Source organism: Trachypithecus francoisi, unplaced genomic scaffold (assembly GCF_009764315.1).
Source record: "Trachypithecus francoisi isolate TF-2019V2 unplaced genomic scaffold, Tfra_2.0 Lachesis_group10, whole genome shotgun sequence".
NCBI lineage: Eukaryota > Metazoa > Chordata > Mammalia > Primates > Cercopithecidae > Trachypithecus > Trachypithecus francoisi.
The window spans coordinates 82926814-82943331 of NW_022681455.1; the positions used below are offsets into that span (position 1 = coordinate 82926814).

Here is a 16518-nt window from a genome sequence, read left to right on the forward strand (position 1 = left end):
GTCTCCAAGAACCGAGGCGGTCTCACTGCCGGCGGAGGCCCTGAGCCCACTCTGGCTGCCTACGCGGTGACCTCGCCTGATCTGCGTGTGCTCATCTGCAGCATTTGGCCGCCGCCTGGGGACAGCGCCCCAGGGAGGCAACCGCGTCGCCGGCCTCGCAGCCCCCTCGCGGCCGGACTACAACTTCCAGCGGCCCCCGCGTGGTCCGTCCGGCTCCTTCGGGCGCGCCTCAACTCTGGGCCTGCCGGGAAGTGTAGTTCCGAGGGTTCCCCAGCGTGGGACCTTCTGGGAAACCCAGGCGCGAGGCGTCAGAAGCTGTCGGACTGTGCGCGCCTCCGAACATTGGAGGCTTGGCTCAGGGTGGAGGTTTTTTTTTTAAGTATGGGGACCAGGGAGGACTACGGTGCTCGGGACTGGGCTGCGGCCTCCTCGCGACCCCGAGTGCCCTGTGAAGTCAGCTCAGGCCGCATCCCTCCAGCCTGCACTTTCCCTCTGGTCATGCTGCTTCCCTCCAGGGCCTGGCCTCCAAGTGAAGGGGGGCGGAGGGCGGTCACCTGCCAGAAGGTCGGGGACGCCAAGGTGTGTCCCGGGACTCCAGGCTCCGTCCAGGTTCCAGGCCCCGCCCCCCAGCTTATCCCTAGCCGGGGCTCCCCCCCGTGGGAACGGGGACCAGCTGGCCGGAAGCGCCAAACTGCGTCCCTGTCCGAGCCCCGGGGATCAATCAAGCCGAGGAGTTAATTATGTAATGAGGGGGCAGGGGGTCGAGGCTAATGAAGCCGCCCGGGGTGGGGAGGGAGGGAAGGAGGGGACCGTACCCAGGTATCCGGCCCCTGCTCGGACCCCTTCGAGGCCCCAGGGGTCTCCACCCCAGCCCAAATCCAGGGCCCCAAAGAGGGGAGGGGCTGTGATCCTGGGTCTGGAAGGGGCTGAGCTGTGAGCTATAAAGGGGGCATCTCGCAGCACCGGGGGTTCTAGGCAGCGAGACCTGAGGCCAGACGGAACTACAACATGTACCATCCACGAGAGTTGTACCCGTCCCTGGGGGCCGGCTACCGCCTGGGGCCCGCCCAACCTGGGGCAGACTCCAGCTTCCCACCCGGCCTAGCAGAGGGCTACCGCTACCCCGGTGAGCGTTGGGACCAGCTCCTGGGTAGGAGAATAGGGAGGCTGGGGCCCTCGGCTGGCTCCTCATTCTTCCCCGGCTTCCAGACCTGGACACCCCCAAACTGGATTGCTTCCTCTCCGGGATGGAGGCTGCTCCCCGCACCCTGGCCGCGCACCCACCTCTGCCCCTTCTGCCCCCTGCCATGGGCACTGAGCCGGCCCCATCAGCTCCAGAGGCCCTCCATTCCCTCCCTGGGGTCAGCCTGAGCCTGGAGAACCGGGAGCTATGGAAGGAGTTCAGCTCTGTGGGAACAGAAATGATCATCACCAAAGCTGGGAGGTGAGGGGCTGGTCAGGGTCCGTGTTTCTGGTGGGGGTCTCTTGGGAAAAGCAGAGTCCCTGGGGAGGGGCTAGGTCTGGGAGGTTCCCTAGGGGCTAGAGTTCTGCCTAGGCTTAGAATCTGACTATGGCCTGGGGCAGGGGTTACTCTGTGGCTGGAATCAGGAGTCATTCTGTGACAAGGGTTAAGGGCCAGTCTGCGGAGTCTGTGGCTGAGTTTAGGGACCAATCTATGGCAAGGGTCATGGGTCAGTCTGGGGCAGGGTCAGGAAGTCCCGCTGGGTTATAGGTTAGTGTGTGGCCTAGACCAGCGTCCAGACAAGGACAGGGGGTCAAGGGCCAGCCCAGTGACCAGCATCAGGGAAATCTGGCCAGGCTTGGGGATCAGTGTGCAGCCTGAATAGGAGTCAGTGTATCTAGGTCCAGGGTCACCCTAGAGGCAGGGACGCGGTCAGTGTGTGGTCTGAGACGAGGTCTTTAGGGCAGGAGCTCAAGCCCTAGCATGGAAAGTCCTCAGCCCTACTGCAGGCAGGGTATATTTTTTCTAAAGCAAATTCATCTAAGAGCTGCAGATTCTGGTGCTGGACATCAGGGGAGGAGAGGAGGGTGGGGACAGGAAGCTCCTAGCAAGAAAGTTAGTCACCCCTGCTTCTGCAAATACACTTTGAGGGGTAGGAGTCATGGCTCTGTTCCTAACCTGCTGTGTGACAGATCGCTTAACCTGTCTGTCCTGTTTCCCCAAATGTAAAATGAGACAAGAAAACCTTCCAGATCTAAGATCCTGCCCTCTGGGTTCTTTTTTTTTATTTTTATTTTTCGAGATGGAGTCTCGCTCTGTTGCCCAGGCTGGAGTGCAGTGGCGCTATCTCGTCAGCTCACCACAACCTCTGCTTCCTGGATTCAAGCGATTCTCCTGCCTCAGCCTCCCGAGTAGCTGGGACTACAGGCACACACCACCACACCTGGCTAATTTTTGTATTTTTAGTAGAGACAGTGTTTCACCATATTAGCCAGGCTGGTCTCAAATTTCTGACCTCATGATCTCGCCTCAGCTTCCTAAAGTGCTGAGATTACAGGCGTGAGCCACTGCCCCCTGCCCTTTTTCCTTTTTCAGAGACAGGGTCTTGCCCTGTTGCCCAGGCTGGAGTGCAGTGGTGCAATTGTGGCTCACTGTAGTCTTGACCTCCCAGGCTCAAGTGACCCTCCTGCCTCAGCCTCTGTAGTAACTGGGACTATCAGTGTGCACCACCATGCCTGGCTAACTTTTAAATTTTTTGTAGAGATGGGGTCTTTCTGTGTTGCCCAAGCTGGTCTTGAATTCCTGGACTCAAGAGATCCTCTCACCTTGGCCTCCCAAAGTATTGGAATTAGAGGTGTGAGCCACAGCCTCCGGCCTGCCCTCTGGGTTCTAATTCCACCTCCCTTGATGTTTCTCTGACAGCTCTGGGGAGCCTGCTGCTATGTCCCGTTACTGGTGCTGGGCCCACCCCTGGCCAGTGGGTAGCTCCAGGCCTCTCCTGTCCCCTCCCTTGCACAGGCGCATGTTCCCTGCCTGCCGAGTGTCAGTCACTGGCCTGGACCCCGAGGCCCGTTACTTGTTTCTTCTGGATGTGGTTCCGGTGGACGGGGCTCGCTATCGCTGGCAGGGCCGGCGGTGGGAGCCCAGTGGCAAGGCAGAGCCCCGCCTGCCCGACCGTGTTTACATTCACCCCGACTCTCCTGCCACTGGTGCACACTGGATGCGGCAGCCTGTGTCTTTCCATCGTGTCAAGCTCACCAACAGCACGCTGGACCCCCACGGCCACGTGAGGCCCAGGCTGGGACTCCAGGATAGGGTTGGGGGGTGCTAGAAGGGAGGCCAAGGCTGGGGCACAGGGCAGGGAATCACTCCCATTTCCTCCCTCCCAGCTGATCCTGCACTCCATGCACAAGTACCAACCCCGCATACACCTAGTTCGGGCAGCCCAGCTCTGCAGCCAGCACTGGGGGGGCATGGCTTCCTTCCGCTTCCCGGAGACCACATTCATCTCCGTGACAGCCTACCAGAACCCACGGGTGAGTGCCCCTGCTTGAGGGGGTGGTGGCGCCCTGCCCAGACCACAGTTGCTTTGACCCTGGATGTGTGTCCCCAGATCACACAACTGAAGATTGCAGCCAATCCCTTTGCCAAAGGCTTCCGGGAGAACGGCAGAAACTGTAAGAGGTGGGAGTTGTTCATTCATTCGTTCATGCATTCAACAAATGTTTATTAATCACTCACTGTGTGCCAGGCACCGTGCTGGACATCAGGAATACAGTGGTAAGTAAAAACATTCATTCACTGACTCAGCAAATACTTATATAGTACCTGCTATGTGCCAGGGACAGTTCCAGGCACTGGAGATAAATCAAACAAAGTAAACCAAAGCCCCAGCCCTCATGGAACTGATTTCTAGTGGGGAGAGTAGACAAGCAGACAAGAGAAATAAATAAAATGCCATCTGTTAGGAAGCGATTCTAAAGAGAAGAGAGATCGGGTGCGGTGGCTTGCTTCTGTAATTCCAGCACCCTGGGAGGCTGAGGCGGGCAGATCACCTGAGGTCAGAAGTTTGAGACCAGCCTGCCAACACGGTGAAACCCTGTTTCTACTAAAAATACAAAAATTAGGGCCGGGCGCGGTGGCTCAAGCCTATAATCCCAGCACTTTGGGAGGCCGAGACGGGCGGATCACGAGGTCAGGAGATCGAGACCATCCTGGCTAACCCGGTGAAACCCCGTCTCTACTAAAAAAAAATACAAAAAACTAGCCGGGCGAGGTGGCAGGCGCCTGTAGTCCCAGCTACTCGGGAGGCTGAGGCAGGAGAATGGCGTGAACCCGGGAGGTGGAGCTTGCAGTGAGCCGAGATCCGGCCACTGCACTCCAGCCCAGACGACAGAGCGAGACTCTGTCTCAAAAAAAAAAAAAAAAAAAAAATTAGCCAGGCATGGTGGCACACGCCTGTAATCCCAACTACTCGGGAAGCTGAGGCAGGAGAATCTCTTGAACCCAGGAGGTGGAGGTTGCAGTGAGTCGAGATTGTGCCATTGCATTCCAGCCTAGGCAACAAGAGTAAAACTTCATATCAAAAAAGAAAGAAAGAAAGAAAAAACTGTGTCACACACACACACACACACACACACACACACACACAAAAAAGAAAGAAAGAAAAAAAGGATAAGAGAAATAAACAGGAAAGGACTGGGGTGAGCTATTAGATAAGAGGCCTGAAAAGGCCTCGGCAGGAAGACACTTGAGAAAGAGCTAAAGGAAGTATGGGAGGGAGCCAGGTGGGCATCTGGCAAAGCACACTAGGGAGTGGGAACAGCACGTGCAAAGGCCCTGAGGTGGGGCTGTGCCTGTGGCGTGGCTGCAGTGGAGTGAGTAGGAGTCAGGCAGGGGGAGGGGAAGCCAGGTTATGTTGGACAGTAAAGGTTCCATAAGGCCATGGGAACTGTTCCAAGTGCAGCCCCTCAGAGCTGGCCCTGCCCTCAAGGAGCTTCCAGTTTGTCAGAAGAGACAGACATGAACCAAGGAGTCACTCCATCAAATGCAAAAGCAGAACTGTGACAGATGTTATGAGGGAGGGGTGTGTGCTCTCAGAGGTCAAGGAGGAATTCCTTGAGGAACTTGCATTTGCACTAAGGCAAGGATAGGTTTGGTGGCTCATGCCTGTAGTCACAGCGCTTTAAGAGGCTGAGATGGAAAGATCACTTGAGCCCAGGAGTTGGAGGATGCAGTGAGCTGTGACTGTCACTGCACTCCAGACTGCACTCCAGCCTGGGCAACATAGCAAAACCCCATCTCAAATTTTAAAAATGGAAAGAAAAAGGATGAGTTCAGCAGGTGAAGAGGGGACAGAAGAGGATTCCAGAGAATGGCTGAGAGTGGATATGGGGCAGAAGGATGAGCTAGGTGCGACCGTGCCCTGGCCTTGCCTCTGGGAAGGAGTTTCCGTTGATACTAAACACAATAGGAAAGCATGGACAAGCTTGAGCAGAGACAAAATTCCAGCTCTGCCACTTTCTAGTTATTTAATTTTCTGGCCTTCAGTTTCTTCATGTGTAAAATGGGTATAATGATGGCCCCTACCCGACAGGGTCCCTGGGAGGGTGAAATGCCTGGCACTGGGTAAGGGGAGGGTGAAATGCCTGGCACTGGGTAAGGGGAGGGTGAAATGCCTGGCACTGGGTAAGTACTGTTATTACCATCACCATGGCCATCACCGTCATCATCATCACCACCACCACTGTTCCCCAGGGAGCGAGACGCCCGTGTGAAGAGGAAACTGCGGGGCCCGGAGCCAGCAGCCACGGAGGCCTGTGGGAGCGGAGGTGAGTATAGTTCCGATGGCGACGGGGCCAGGCCTGAGACATGGATCCTCCCTAGCCCAACCTCTCCCTTCCCTCTCCCCGGACACACCAGGTGGTCCCTGCGACTCCACTCTGGGTGGAGACATTCATGAATCAGACCCAGAACAGGCCTCAGCCCCCGGGGAAGTCACCACTGCCCTGGCACCTCCGTGTGGTGGCCCCAGTGCCGAGGCCTACCTCATGCACCCTGCGGCTTTCCACGGGGCCCCCAGTCACCTTCCCACCAGGTGAGTGGGACAGGGGACCAGGCGGGGCTGCGGGACCCTCTGCCTTGCTCTGACATCCTTCTCTCCCATGTCAGGAGCCCCAGCTTCCCGGAAGCTCCAGACTCTGGGCGCTCAGCCCCCTACTCGGCTGCATTTCTGGAGCTGCCACCCGGGCCAGGGGGCTCCGGGTACCCAGCGGCTCCGCCGGCGGCACCCTTCGCCCCGCACTTTCTCCAAGGGGGCCCCTTCCCTTTACCATACCCCGGGCCTGGGGGCTATCTGGATGTGGGCTCCAAACCCATGTACTGAGCCATTGCTGGGCCCCTCTGCCTCCATCACAAACCTCCTGCTCCCTTCCCCCAGCCCTGGAGCCCCCTCACCTCCACTGGCCCCATCCCCCACACCAAATGGCTGCCTTGGGCCTGCCCACCACCCCCCACAACTTCACACCTTGATTTCACTCCCACCCCGCTCTGGCTTCAAAGCCCAACCAAGGCTGCTGGGAGTCCAGCTGGGGCCGGCTTCCCCTTCCCGGCTCTCACCTCCGTGTGAATGGAAGGGGCTCTGCCTGGCCAAATGGGGCTACAGACCAGTATCCCCACCTACCGGGTCCCCCTGTGAGCTCTTGGAGGGGCTCAATCCCCATCCCCACACCACTGGTGCAGGCCACACCAGTCTGTTGTTCTGGGACCAGAGTATTTTTGTTAATAAAACTCAAAAGCCATCCATGCTCAGGAAACATTGAAGCTACTGTGTTTGGCCCTGGGCGGGGCTGGGTGAGCAAAGGCTTTGCTAGGAGACCCAGACCCAGATCTAAACCTGTGTTTCCAGCTGCCTGACCTAGCACGAAATCTACCGGCTCTCTAGGCCCATCTCTTCTTCAGAAAAATGGAGAAATCAGAATCTCGTGATGCTGTTAATAAGGCTGCCGTGAGAACAGAGCCCTCTCCCTAGCACTGGGGAAGCCAGCAGGCAGCGGCCCCTGGAGGCCCTGGGCAAGCTGACTGGCCTGAGCCTGGCCCTCCTGGCAGGTCGGGGCCCTGAGGCAGTCAAGGCCCTGAGGTCCACCCCAGGTCCCAGGCCAGCAACCCTGTGCATTCCCAACCAAGTCTGGCAAAAACTCAAAAACCATTTTTCTTCTTTTATTAGAATTTTTTTTTTCATTTTTTTCTCAAAATTTTTATCTAAAAACAAACAGAAAAAAAAGAAAAAAAGAAAAAAATTATTGGAAACTTCATGGTTCAAGTGGGGAGAGAGAGGAGGAACATGGAGCTGGGTCTCCAGGCCTCTCCAGAGAAGTCCTCACCCTCGAAGCACCCTCTTGGGGGAGAGCAGAGCCGGGACAGCTCCCCCCACAACGCCCAGCCTCTGTCTGAGGAAGAAGGCAGAGTCACAGTGGTCCGAGGGCCAGAAGGGCTGTAGGGGGCAGGGGCAGGGGCTGGGGTGGGGGGGTCACAGGAAGTAGTCAGCCACGGGCTTCTTGGAGGGGATGCCCCGTGTCTCTTGGGGAGCGGCCTCAAAGATGATGAAATCTTTCTGGAGATGCTCGTCCAGCTCCAAGATGGCTGCTACATTTCCACAGCTGGAAGGAGGGGCAGCAGGGTCAGAAGCAGCTCGGCTCAGATGCCCGCCCCTCCCAGCCCGGCCCAGCCGGCTCACCGGTAGCAGTAGTTGGGTGCCGACCACACAGTGAGCACGGTCTCATTGAAGTGCCACTTGTAACCTTCCATCACCAGTTGGTGGGCACGGCAGATCATGTCAATGTCGTTGGCTGCATTGAACTGGGCCACCACATCACTGCCAAATAGGTAGCCAGCCCCTCGGGGGCTCACGCCCCAGCCTGTGGTGTCTGATGGGGCAAGGGAGGGATGGAGAGGGATGTCCTCAGGCTTCTCTGGCTGCCAGCGCTGCCCCTTGAGGGTGAGCAGCCTGGCCCCTCCCCAAGTCCACCAGAGGCACCTGAATATGGTGTGTGGGATGGCGGGGACCAGGACAGCAAATGTAGGGGCAGATGAGCTCTAGAGGAGAAAGAATGCCCAATGGCTGGGACCCCCCTCATAATGACAGTGATCATACAATCCCTGGCCAAACAGCACACAGGAGTGAAAGGGGTGCTCCCAGAGACAGAAGGGCACCCGGTGCTGTCACAGAGCGGTCGGGAGTGGCTGTGGAGCAGTGGCTGCATGTGTGTGTCTGTGTGTGTGTGGCTGTGGAGCAGAGGCCTCGTGTGCGTGTGGCTATGATGGAGCAGACAGAGAGAGTGTGTGTGCGTGTGTGCCTGTGTGTATGTGTGACAACAGGAACTCTGGCTGGTCCTCAGAAGACCTGACTTTAAATCTCAGCTCTGCTCTACACTAGTGGAGAACCCACAAAATGAGGGGTCTCAGGGGGCTATCATTCTGGGGTTCTGACCTCTGAAGAAGCTGCTGTCATGTTCTAAGACCCCTTCACTTCAGGGAGCAATGACTTAGTTGTCCTCCACAGCCCTCTGAGCCATGCCCCAAGCCACTGTGCATTCAAAGCATCTGCCATGCAGGCCTCCCTGCTCAACCTCCAGGGTTCCAGCCATTTGGTAGGTGGAGGACAGATGCCAGTGAAGGCCAGCCCTGCTCCCTCTCTTTCCCAACCCCTCCTGACTGTCCCTGCCTGCCCCTGCCCACATGCCCTCACCTTCTGGGTCAGACCAGAGGAGGTCACACATGGGCCCATCATGAGGCACCTCTTGCTTTCGGTCAATTGTCCGAATCTGATCCAGGGTCTGGATGGAGGGGGAGAGACCCCCGTGCACACAGAAGATCTACAGGGGACAGCAAGGAAAGAGGGCGGGGCTGAGGCCTGGAGCCCCCCTCCTCTCCCCGTCCCATGGAGCCCTGAGCTGGCCTACCTTGCCATCGATGATGGCTGACAGGCTGAGGTAGTCGAAGATCTCGGTGCAGTAGCGCCACACAGTCACCGAGCCATACTTGCGCAGGCACTCATCATAGAATCCGTAGACCTGCGTGATCTGGCGACTCTCATGGTTGCCCCGGATGAGCGTGATGCGGTCAGGATAGCGAACCTGGGGGTGGCCACCAAGCCGGGGCTGGCGCCTAGATGGTCTCTCCACACATTCCCCTCTGACCTCCTCATGCCATCCTCACAACCACTGCCCAGCACACTCCTGGAACCTCTCGCCTGATCGTGTGGCATCAGCCACCTCCCAGGCCTGCAGGACCCCTCCAGAGAATGTAAACCTGACCCATCCCCATCAACTATGAACCTAATGGCTCTTCTTTCACCTGCCAGACAGAGACCGGGTCCCTAGCAAGGCACCCAGGACCTTTGTCATCTGGCCCCACACTGCCTCTCCCACCAGTGGCATCAATGACCTGCCACATTCACAACAGTGAGCCTCTGCCCCTCCCAGAATGCTGCCCCACTGGCCTCACCACCACCACCCCCGAGTCTCTGACCACCCCCAAAAGCAGAATCGGTCCATCATCAGTGACATAGCTCCAAGGTGGGGCTGGTCACGGTAGGAGATGAGGGTGGAACGGACTAAGACAGGCCCAACCCAAGGTGGCCCAGGTTGGGGATGCAGAAGCCGGGGACTACCACCTTAAGTGCCAGCAGCAGGAGGAACGTTTCGACGCTGTAGAAGCCACGGTCCACAAAGTCCCCCATGAAGAGGTAGTTGGTCTCAGGGACATCGCCACCCACCTGTGGGGAAGTAGAAAGTTTTGCCCTGTCCTAAACAGTCCCCTACCCCCTACCTGTTTCTGTCCAGCAGAGGCCCTTCTTCCACAACCGCCCATCTAACTCGGGGCCTCTTGCCCCCACTCCACGCCCCAAATTAAGGCTCCCACCCTTGATTAAAAGGGTCTTCTAGTTATCCCCCGGTTACATTTCGCAGTATTGGCCACACACTTACTCTGAACAGCTCTTTGAGGTCATAGAATTGTCCATGGATGTCACCGCACACCTGGGGAGCAGGAAGAGGGGGGTTGGAACTCGAGCAGTGGGAGTTACCAGGGACGACCCTCCAAACACCCGCTGCTTTAGGGAGCTTTATCGCTCTTGGCTACACCTCTACTTCCTAGGGCCAAAATTCTCCTCTCCCACCTCAAGTCAGTCTGGTCCAGAAACACACCCGTTGTCCCATGCTGAGTACCAACTATTCTGTATGCAAGAGCTAGAACTAAGTCCTTCCAGGTAGATGTCCCGACCCCCTCCTCTCTCTACTCCCCTCAAAGTACCCAGAATCAAGTTACTAACACAGAGCCCTGGAGAAATGTGAGCAGAATCACTCACCAAATAGGAGTCCCTCTGCCCCAGCCAAGAATCTCCACTAACAAATCCAAAGTCCCTTCCCATACCCCTCTTTCTTTCCTTTTTCTTTTTCTCTTTTCTTTTTTTCTTCATTCCTTCCTCTCTCTCTCTCTCTCTTTCTTTCTCTTGAGACACAGTCTCCCTCTGTCACCCAGGCTGGAGGGCAGTGGCCCGATCTCGGCTCACTGCAATCTCCACCTCCCAGGTTCAAGCGATTCTCCTGCCTCAGCCTCCCAAGGAGCTGGGATTACAGGCACTTGCCACCACACGTGGCTAATTTTTGTATTTTTAGTAGAGACGGGGTTTCGCCATGTTGGCCAGGCTGGTCTGGAACTCCTGACCTCAAGTGATGTGCCCATCTTGCCCTCCCAAAGTGCTGGGATTACAGGTGTGAGCCACCGTGCACAGCAACCCCCACTTCTTATAACAGTGCTCCCTTGAAGATGAGGGAAAGGACAGACAAAAGAGGCTTAGGGGTGGGCTTATAGAGCCCCCAAAATGAACAGGAAAGTCCATGTGCCTAAAAGACCAGGCCCGGCTCTGCAGGGACAGCAGGTACTCACTGTGACTGGCGAGTCCACTCTCTGCACGTTGCTCTCCTCTACCAAGATCTCTCTGGAGACAGGAGAAGACCAGGGTCACCACAGCCAGGCCAGCCCAGCCCAATTCCTGACCTTTTTTGGCAGGGAGGGGAGGATATGAGGCGGTTCTTGAACCTCCAGGGGGCAGGAGTGAAGCGTACAGTCTCCCCAGAACAGGCTGGCCACAGCCCTCCAGCATGCAACACCCTTTCGTGGCTCCCTGCTGCCAAAAGGACAAAGTCCAAGCTCTTATTCCAGCGTTCCAGGCCTTCTGAGCAGGCTGGGACTTTTCCAGCCCTGACTCCCCCTGCTGCTCCGTCTTCCGCATCCAGGACTCACTCCTGGGAGGCGGGTCTCCCCATCCTCTCCACAGCACAGCTTAAGTAACTCTTGGCCAGTCACAGAGCCCTTCTCCCAGGCTATCCAGATACAAGGGTAGGCGCCCAGGACAGGCCTACCAGTGGATGCACCTTCAAAGTGACGTGCTCTTGGCCAGGCACGGTGGCTCACACCTGTAATCCTAGCACTTTGGGAGGCCAAGGCGCGCAGATCACGAGGTCACGAGTTCGAGACCAGCCTGACCAACATGGTGAAACCCCATCTCTACTAAAAATACAAAAATTAGCCAGGCGTGGTGGTGCGTGCTTGTAATCCCAGCTACTCAGGGGACTGAGGCAGGAGAATTGCTTGAACCTGGTAGACGGGGGTTGCAGTGAGCCGAGATTAGGCCACTGTATTCCAGTCTGGGCGACAGAGCAAGGCTGTCTCAAAAAAAAAAAAAAAAACAAAAAAGTGAGATGCTCTTGCCATGTGTTCAATATTTCTTTACAACTATGAGGACTTAAATATTTTCTATTTCTCCTTGCGGTGCAGTCTACTTCTACTTAAGTGAGCAGGAGATGAAATCACTTTGCCAGGTAAGACACCCAATTTCTTTCTTTTTTTTTTTTTTGAGACAGAGTCTGGCTCCATTGCCCAGTCTGGAGTGCTGTGGTGCCATCTTTGCTCACTGCAACCTCTGCCTCCTGGGTTCAAGCGATTCTCCTGCTTCAACCTCCCAAGTAGCTGGGATTACAGGCGTGCACCACCACACCTGGCTGATTTTTGTATTTTTAGTGGAGACGGGGTTGCACTATGTTGTCCAGGCTGGTCTCGAACTCCTGACCTCAGGTGATCCACCCACCTCTGCCTCCCAAAGTGCTGGGACTACAGGCGTGAGCCACTGCACCCAGCCTATAGACACCCAATTTAAGCAATACTATATTTGCAAATTTTGCCTGGTAATAGCATCAGTGAACATTTGAGCTCACACTGTGTGCCAGGAATGTTATTAAGGGCTTGGCAGGTAGGTACTATGATTCCCAGTACACAGATGAAGAAATTGAAGCATGGGAGAAGGCTGGCTTGGTGCCAGTAACACAGGTGGGATGTGAACCAGGGAAGCCTGGCTCTAGGGTTTGATTCTTTATCAAGATATTCTGATGTGGGAAGCCCAATTCGCCTGGCCCCCCTCTTTCTGCCAATCTCTTCCCTTAGAATGGGTTTCCTGAGCTCAGTGGACAGGAGGATTCACTTAGGCCCCTTGCTCTGTATGGCAGAGGCAGCACGAAGGAGGTCTCCCTGGCTTTCTGGGAAAAGGAGGCGGCACTGGCGGTGGTCCGGGAGGCCACACCAGCACCTGTACTGTCCCACTGGCACTGCTTCTTGTGCTGAACATCCTTCCCCATCAACTGCTCACAGTGACCTTTCCAACAGACTGGTGAGGTTCTCTTCAGCCTCATGTAACAGTAAAGAAACCGAAGCTAGGTCAGGCACGGTGGCTCATGCCTGTAATCCCAGCACTTTGGGAAGCCAAGGCAGGTGGATCATGAGGTCAAGAGATTGAGACCATCCTGGCCAACATGGTGAAACCCCGTCTCTACTAAAAATACAAAAATTAGCTGGGAACGGTGGTGTGTGCCTGTAATCCCAGCTACTTGGAAGGCTGAGGTAGGAGAATCACTTGAACCTGGGAGGCGGAGGTTGCAGTGAGCTGAGATCGCGCCATCGCACTCCAGCCTGGGCGACAAGAGCAAAACTCTGTCTCAAAAAAAAAAAAGGGAAGAAGAAAAGAAACCGAAGCTTACAGGAAAGCGGCAGGGTCAAGGTTAGCAAGCTGGAGAGTGGCTAAATTGGAACCCAGAAGCCCAACTTCCTAAGAATTTATGCCAGCCCCTTCCATAGACCCTGAGTGAAAACCTGAAACCCAGGGAGGTCACATGCAGGGCCCGTGCTCTTGGAAAAGCACCCCTCAGTGCCAGCACGACCCCATTATGGCCTGGGAATCAGGCCCAGATTCCAGCCCCAGTTCTGTCACTTGCAGTACTTCACCAGCCCTATCATGACCTGCCTGCAGTAACAGCTACCAGCGCAGCAGGCCCTGTGCCCAGATACCCGGACTCTCAACTGCATGTCATTATCATTTCAAAAAATCAGAAAGTGACTTGACAAGGGTCATATTGCTTCTAGGTGACAAGGCAAAGATTCATACTGAAGACCACCTGATTCAAAAGCTCAGCTCTTCTGTGCTAGTATTTCTAGGAGCAGCAATTTCAGCTCAGACACTGCGGACCTCTGTGCTTCCACGGGTTTCACCTGCATGTCTGTGCCCTCTGGGCAAGCTGGTGCTCTTGACACTACCAGCCTCAGCCTGGGTCTCTGGTGGGTCCCCAGGAGGCCATAATCAGGTATCAGAGCTGGCCCCGCTTCAGACTGAGCCTTGGCCTAGTACCTCCCAGTTTCACTCAGTTTCAACTGGGCTGGACCCTCCACCCCTCAGTCTTCCATAGCTCCCTGCTGCCTCACACCTCACATCAAAATCTAAATGCCTCTGCCTGGCTCTCAGTGACCACGGAGCACAGTTAAAAACCTGGATGCAAAACTAACTTCCCCTCCGACTAGCTGCGTGAGTTGGACAAGACATTATCTACTCAGAGGCTCAGTTTCCTCTGCTATGAAATGGGGCTAAGTACTCAGCCCACCCTGCCTATTCCTTAGGCTGGTGCAAGGAGCCATGGAGACTGAATACACAACTTTCTGCTATTCTGCAAACTCCAGCATGCTATCCAAGCTTTGTCTACCAACACCACCACGCTGATTCAGGGCCTGTGAGGGAGATAAGACTTCGGGGTTAAAGAACAGAGCCACGCAATAACAGGTATAAGTTCCTAAAAATGCCAGTCAGGACTGAGGGAGAGGGGAAAACGAAAAACACCATGGGGCTGGTCTGGTCAGGGACATTTTCTTGAGCTGGCAAAAGAGAAAAGCCACAGACAGGTGGCAAAAAAGACGCTGACCCTGCTCATCATCCCCTCACAGGCCCTGTCTGGCTGCAGGGAGTCTATGTGAGGCAGGGCCAAGCAAAGAGCCTGAGGGCCACAGATTCAGGACCCAGCTCTGCCACGTCCTCAGTGGGTGACCTCAGTCAAGTCACCAGACCTCTACGAGTCATGGCTTCCTGTTTGATAAAATGGAACAAATGATTCCAACCTCACAGGATTGCTGGGGGGAAGAGATGGATAAAAGTTTTTTACCAGTACAGGGCCAGGCCAACAGTGGCCCTATAAAGGCCAATGTCTATTGTTCAATAAACATAGGGTAATTCTGCGGGTAGTTCTGCCACAATTCTCCAGCCTGGTAGAAGCCACAATCACAGTGCCCCAGAGGAGGCAGGTAATAATTAAACCCCTGACTGTTCCCCATACATCTCAGGGCCTCCACTGTTACATTTGTCCCTTCCCTCACTGGCCCTGCCTCCATCAGCTAGCCAAATTATCTTCATCCTTCAAGGCCTACCTCCACTCAAAAGCCTTCCCTGATGGTTTTAACCCATCTCATTATTGCCCTCTTCCAAGAGAAATAGAATACCTGGTGATTATCAAGCACGTATGCTGTACCAAGACACTGTGCTAACCTCATCTCAAGCACCAACTCACTGAATCTTCACAACCATCTTATTAAGTACTATTAACTCTGCTTTACAAATAAAGACACCTTAAGATCACTAACACAGCTAGAAAGCGGCAGAGTTCAGATTCAAACCTAGAGCCATCTCACACTGCAAAACCCAGAGCCTTAACCACTGCTTCATCCTACTTCCCACAGAACTCTGAACTGGCCTCCCTCCCTATCATGCTTAATTCTACCCTGGCTTACTTGCTACGATTTCTCAGGCTCCCACCCTGAACGTGAGTGATCCAACTCCACACCTTTTTGCATTATGGCCTGAAAAAGGACAGGACACTAAGAGCTGGCTTCCAATCCCCATTCCCTACTTGTGGGTAACTTTTAACATGAAAGTTCTCACCTGTAAAATGAATACAATACCACCAACCTTTAAGGGTTGTTGTAATTAAAAGACTTTTATAAATCACAGGGTCTTTTAACTTTCCTGTCTTAAAACTTTGGTTTTTTGGCTCTTTTACCACCTCCTTATTCTAGGCCTGTCCCACAGTTCGGCCCCCCTCCAACAAGCTTCCGACCCCCGACAGATGGACTTGTTTCCTTGAGTTTCCTAAGTACTTTATGTAACATTCTTACTCCACTGGAAACACATCGTCTAATACTTTAAGTGTCTTTATCCGCTCTGTCTTCCCCGAGCAGGCTAGCTTTTCCTCGAGGGCAGCGGTTCCATCCTGCTCCTCTCTGGGAAAGCTTCCAGGGCGAGGCAAGCCCAAAGTTCTCAGTTGGGTTTGTCCCAGGACAGAACCCGTGGGCGGCGGCTTGGCCTCCCTTCCCCAGGGCCAACGGGCTCACCTGGCTTTAGCGCACAGGGCCTTGACTTCGCTCTCCTTGATGAGCTCGCAGCGACGCAGCTGCTCGATCTGCCGGTCCAGGTCGCTGATCTCCGCCATGGCCCACCCCCGGCGCGGGTCAGAGTCGGGGCCGCCGCCCCCTCCGCACCGCACAGGGGTCTCCTGGGAAAGGCCAAGACAAGCCCGCGGATCAGAGTGTCCGTGCGGGGCGCGGGGCAGACAACTCGATTCTAGAGCCGGCCTGGCTCCCCCACTCTCGCCTCCCCTCACATCGGCCCCAGGACCCCCCAGCGTCCCACGGCCTGGCCGCAACCCCGCTAACTCCCGTCGAACCCCGCGGTCCCGCGTTAAGGACGGTGACTTAGAGGAGTCTGGCACTATTACCGCCGCTGCGACACCGGTTCCGGCTCTCCGGCTCCCTGCCTCCCTCCTTCACTCCGCTTTGGGCCGCAGCCACCGCCGCCGCCGCTTCTACTTCCGGTCCCGCCGCGGAAGTAAAGGGAGGCCAGTTCCGCCGCGCGCCGGATGTGGCGTCATACACGCTCCTCTCCCTCTTTCGCAGGCCCTGCACCACTTCCCCAACCAGAGATGGGGAAGAAGCTGGAGGAAGCCGGTGGCGGCCACGGGCAGTTTTGTGGGCTCTGTTGCTGGGCCATGTGGAGGCTGTTAGAAACCCTAGATCAGTCCCCTCCCCTTTCATTTTATAAAAATGTTTTAACAACTTTCTTTCTTTCTTTTTGAGACGGAGTTTTGCTCTTGTTGCCCAGGCAGGAGTGCAATGGCAAGATCTCGGCTCAC

General features: G+C 55.6%; 2 protein-coding genes across 3 annotated transcripts; one reads left to right on the plus strand and one right to left on the minus strand.

Annotated features, from left to right (window-relative positions):
• The first annotated feature begins 11 nt into the window (after positions 1-11).
• Positions 12-6777, plus strand: TBX6 (T-box transcription factor 6). The gene is made up of 8 exons (XM_033218063.1): positions 12-1126; positions 1210-1444; positions 2981-3248; positions 3352-3498; positions 3576-3646; positions 5720-5793; positions 5849-6059; positions 6134-6777. The coding sequence occupies exons 1-8, from the start codon at positions 1009-1011 to the stop codon at positions 6345-6347; spliced, it is 1338 nt and encodes a 445-aa protein (XP_033073954.1). The 5' UTR covers positions 12-1008; the 3' UTR covers positions 6348-6777.
• A 387-nt stretch (positions 6778-7164) lies between these two features.
• Positions 7165-16235, minus strand: PPP4C (protein phosphatase 4 catalytic subunit). 2 transcript variants are annotated; one of them, XM_033218043.1, is made up of 9 exons: positions 16105-16235; positions 15722-15882; positions 10910-10961; positions 9949-9999; positions 9636-9737; positions 8923-9096; positions 8709-8835; positions 7698-7887; positions 7165-7620 (listed from the first exon to the last, which is right to left on the minus strand). In XM_033218043.1, the coding sequence occupies exons 2-9, from the start codon at positions 15817-15819 to the stop codon at positions 7491-7493; spliced, it is 924 nt and encodes a 307-aa protein (XP_033073934.1). In that variant the 5' UTR covers positions 15820-15882; positions 16105-16235; the 3' UTR covers positions 7165-7490. The 2 variants fall into 2 exon arrangements, with proteins under 2 accessions (XP_033073934.1, XP_033073935.1); XM_033218044.1 differs by having other exon boundaries at positions 10910-11020; positions 16105-16196.
• Between the last annotated feature and the right edge of the window lie 283 nt (positions 16236-16518).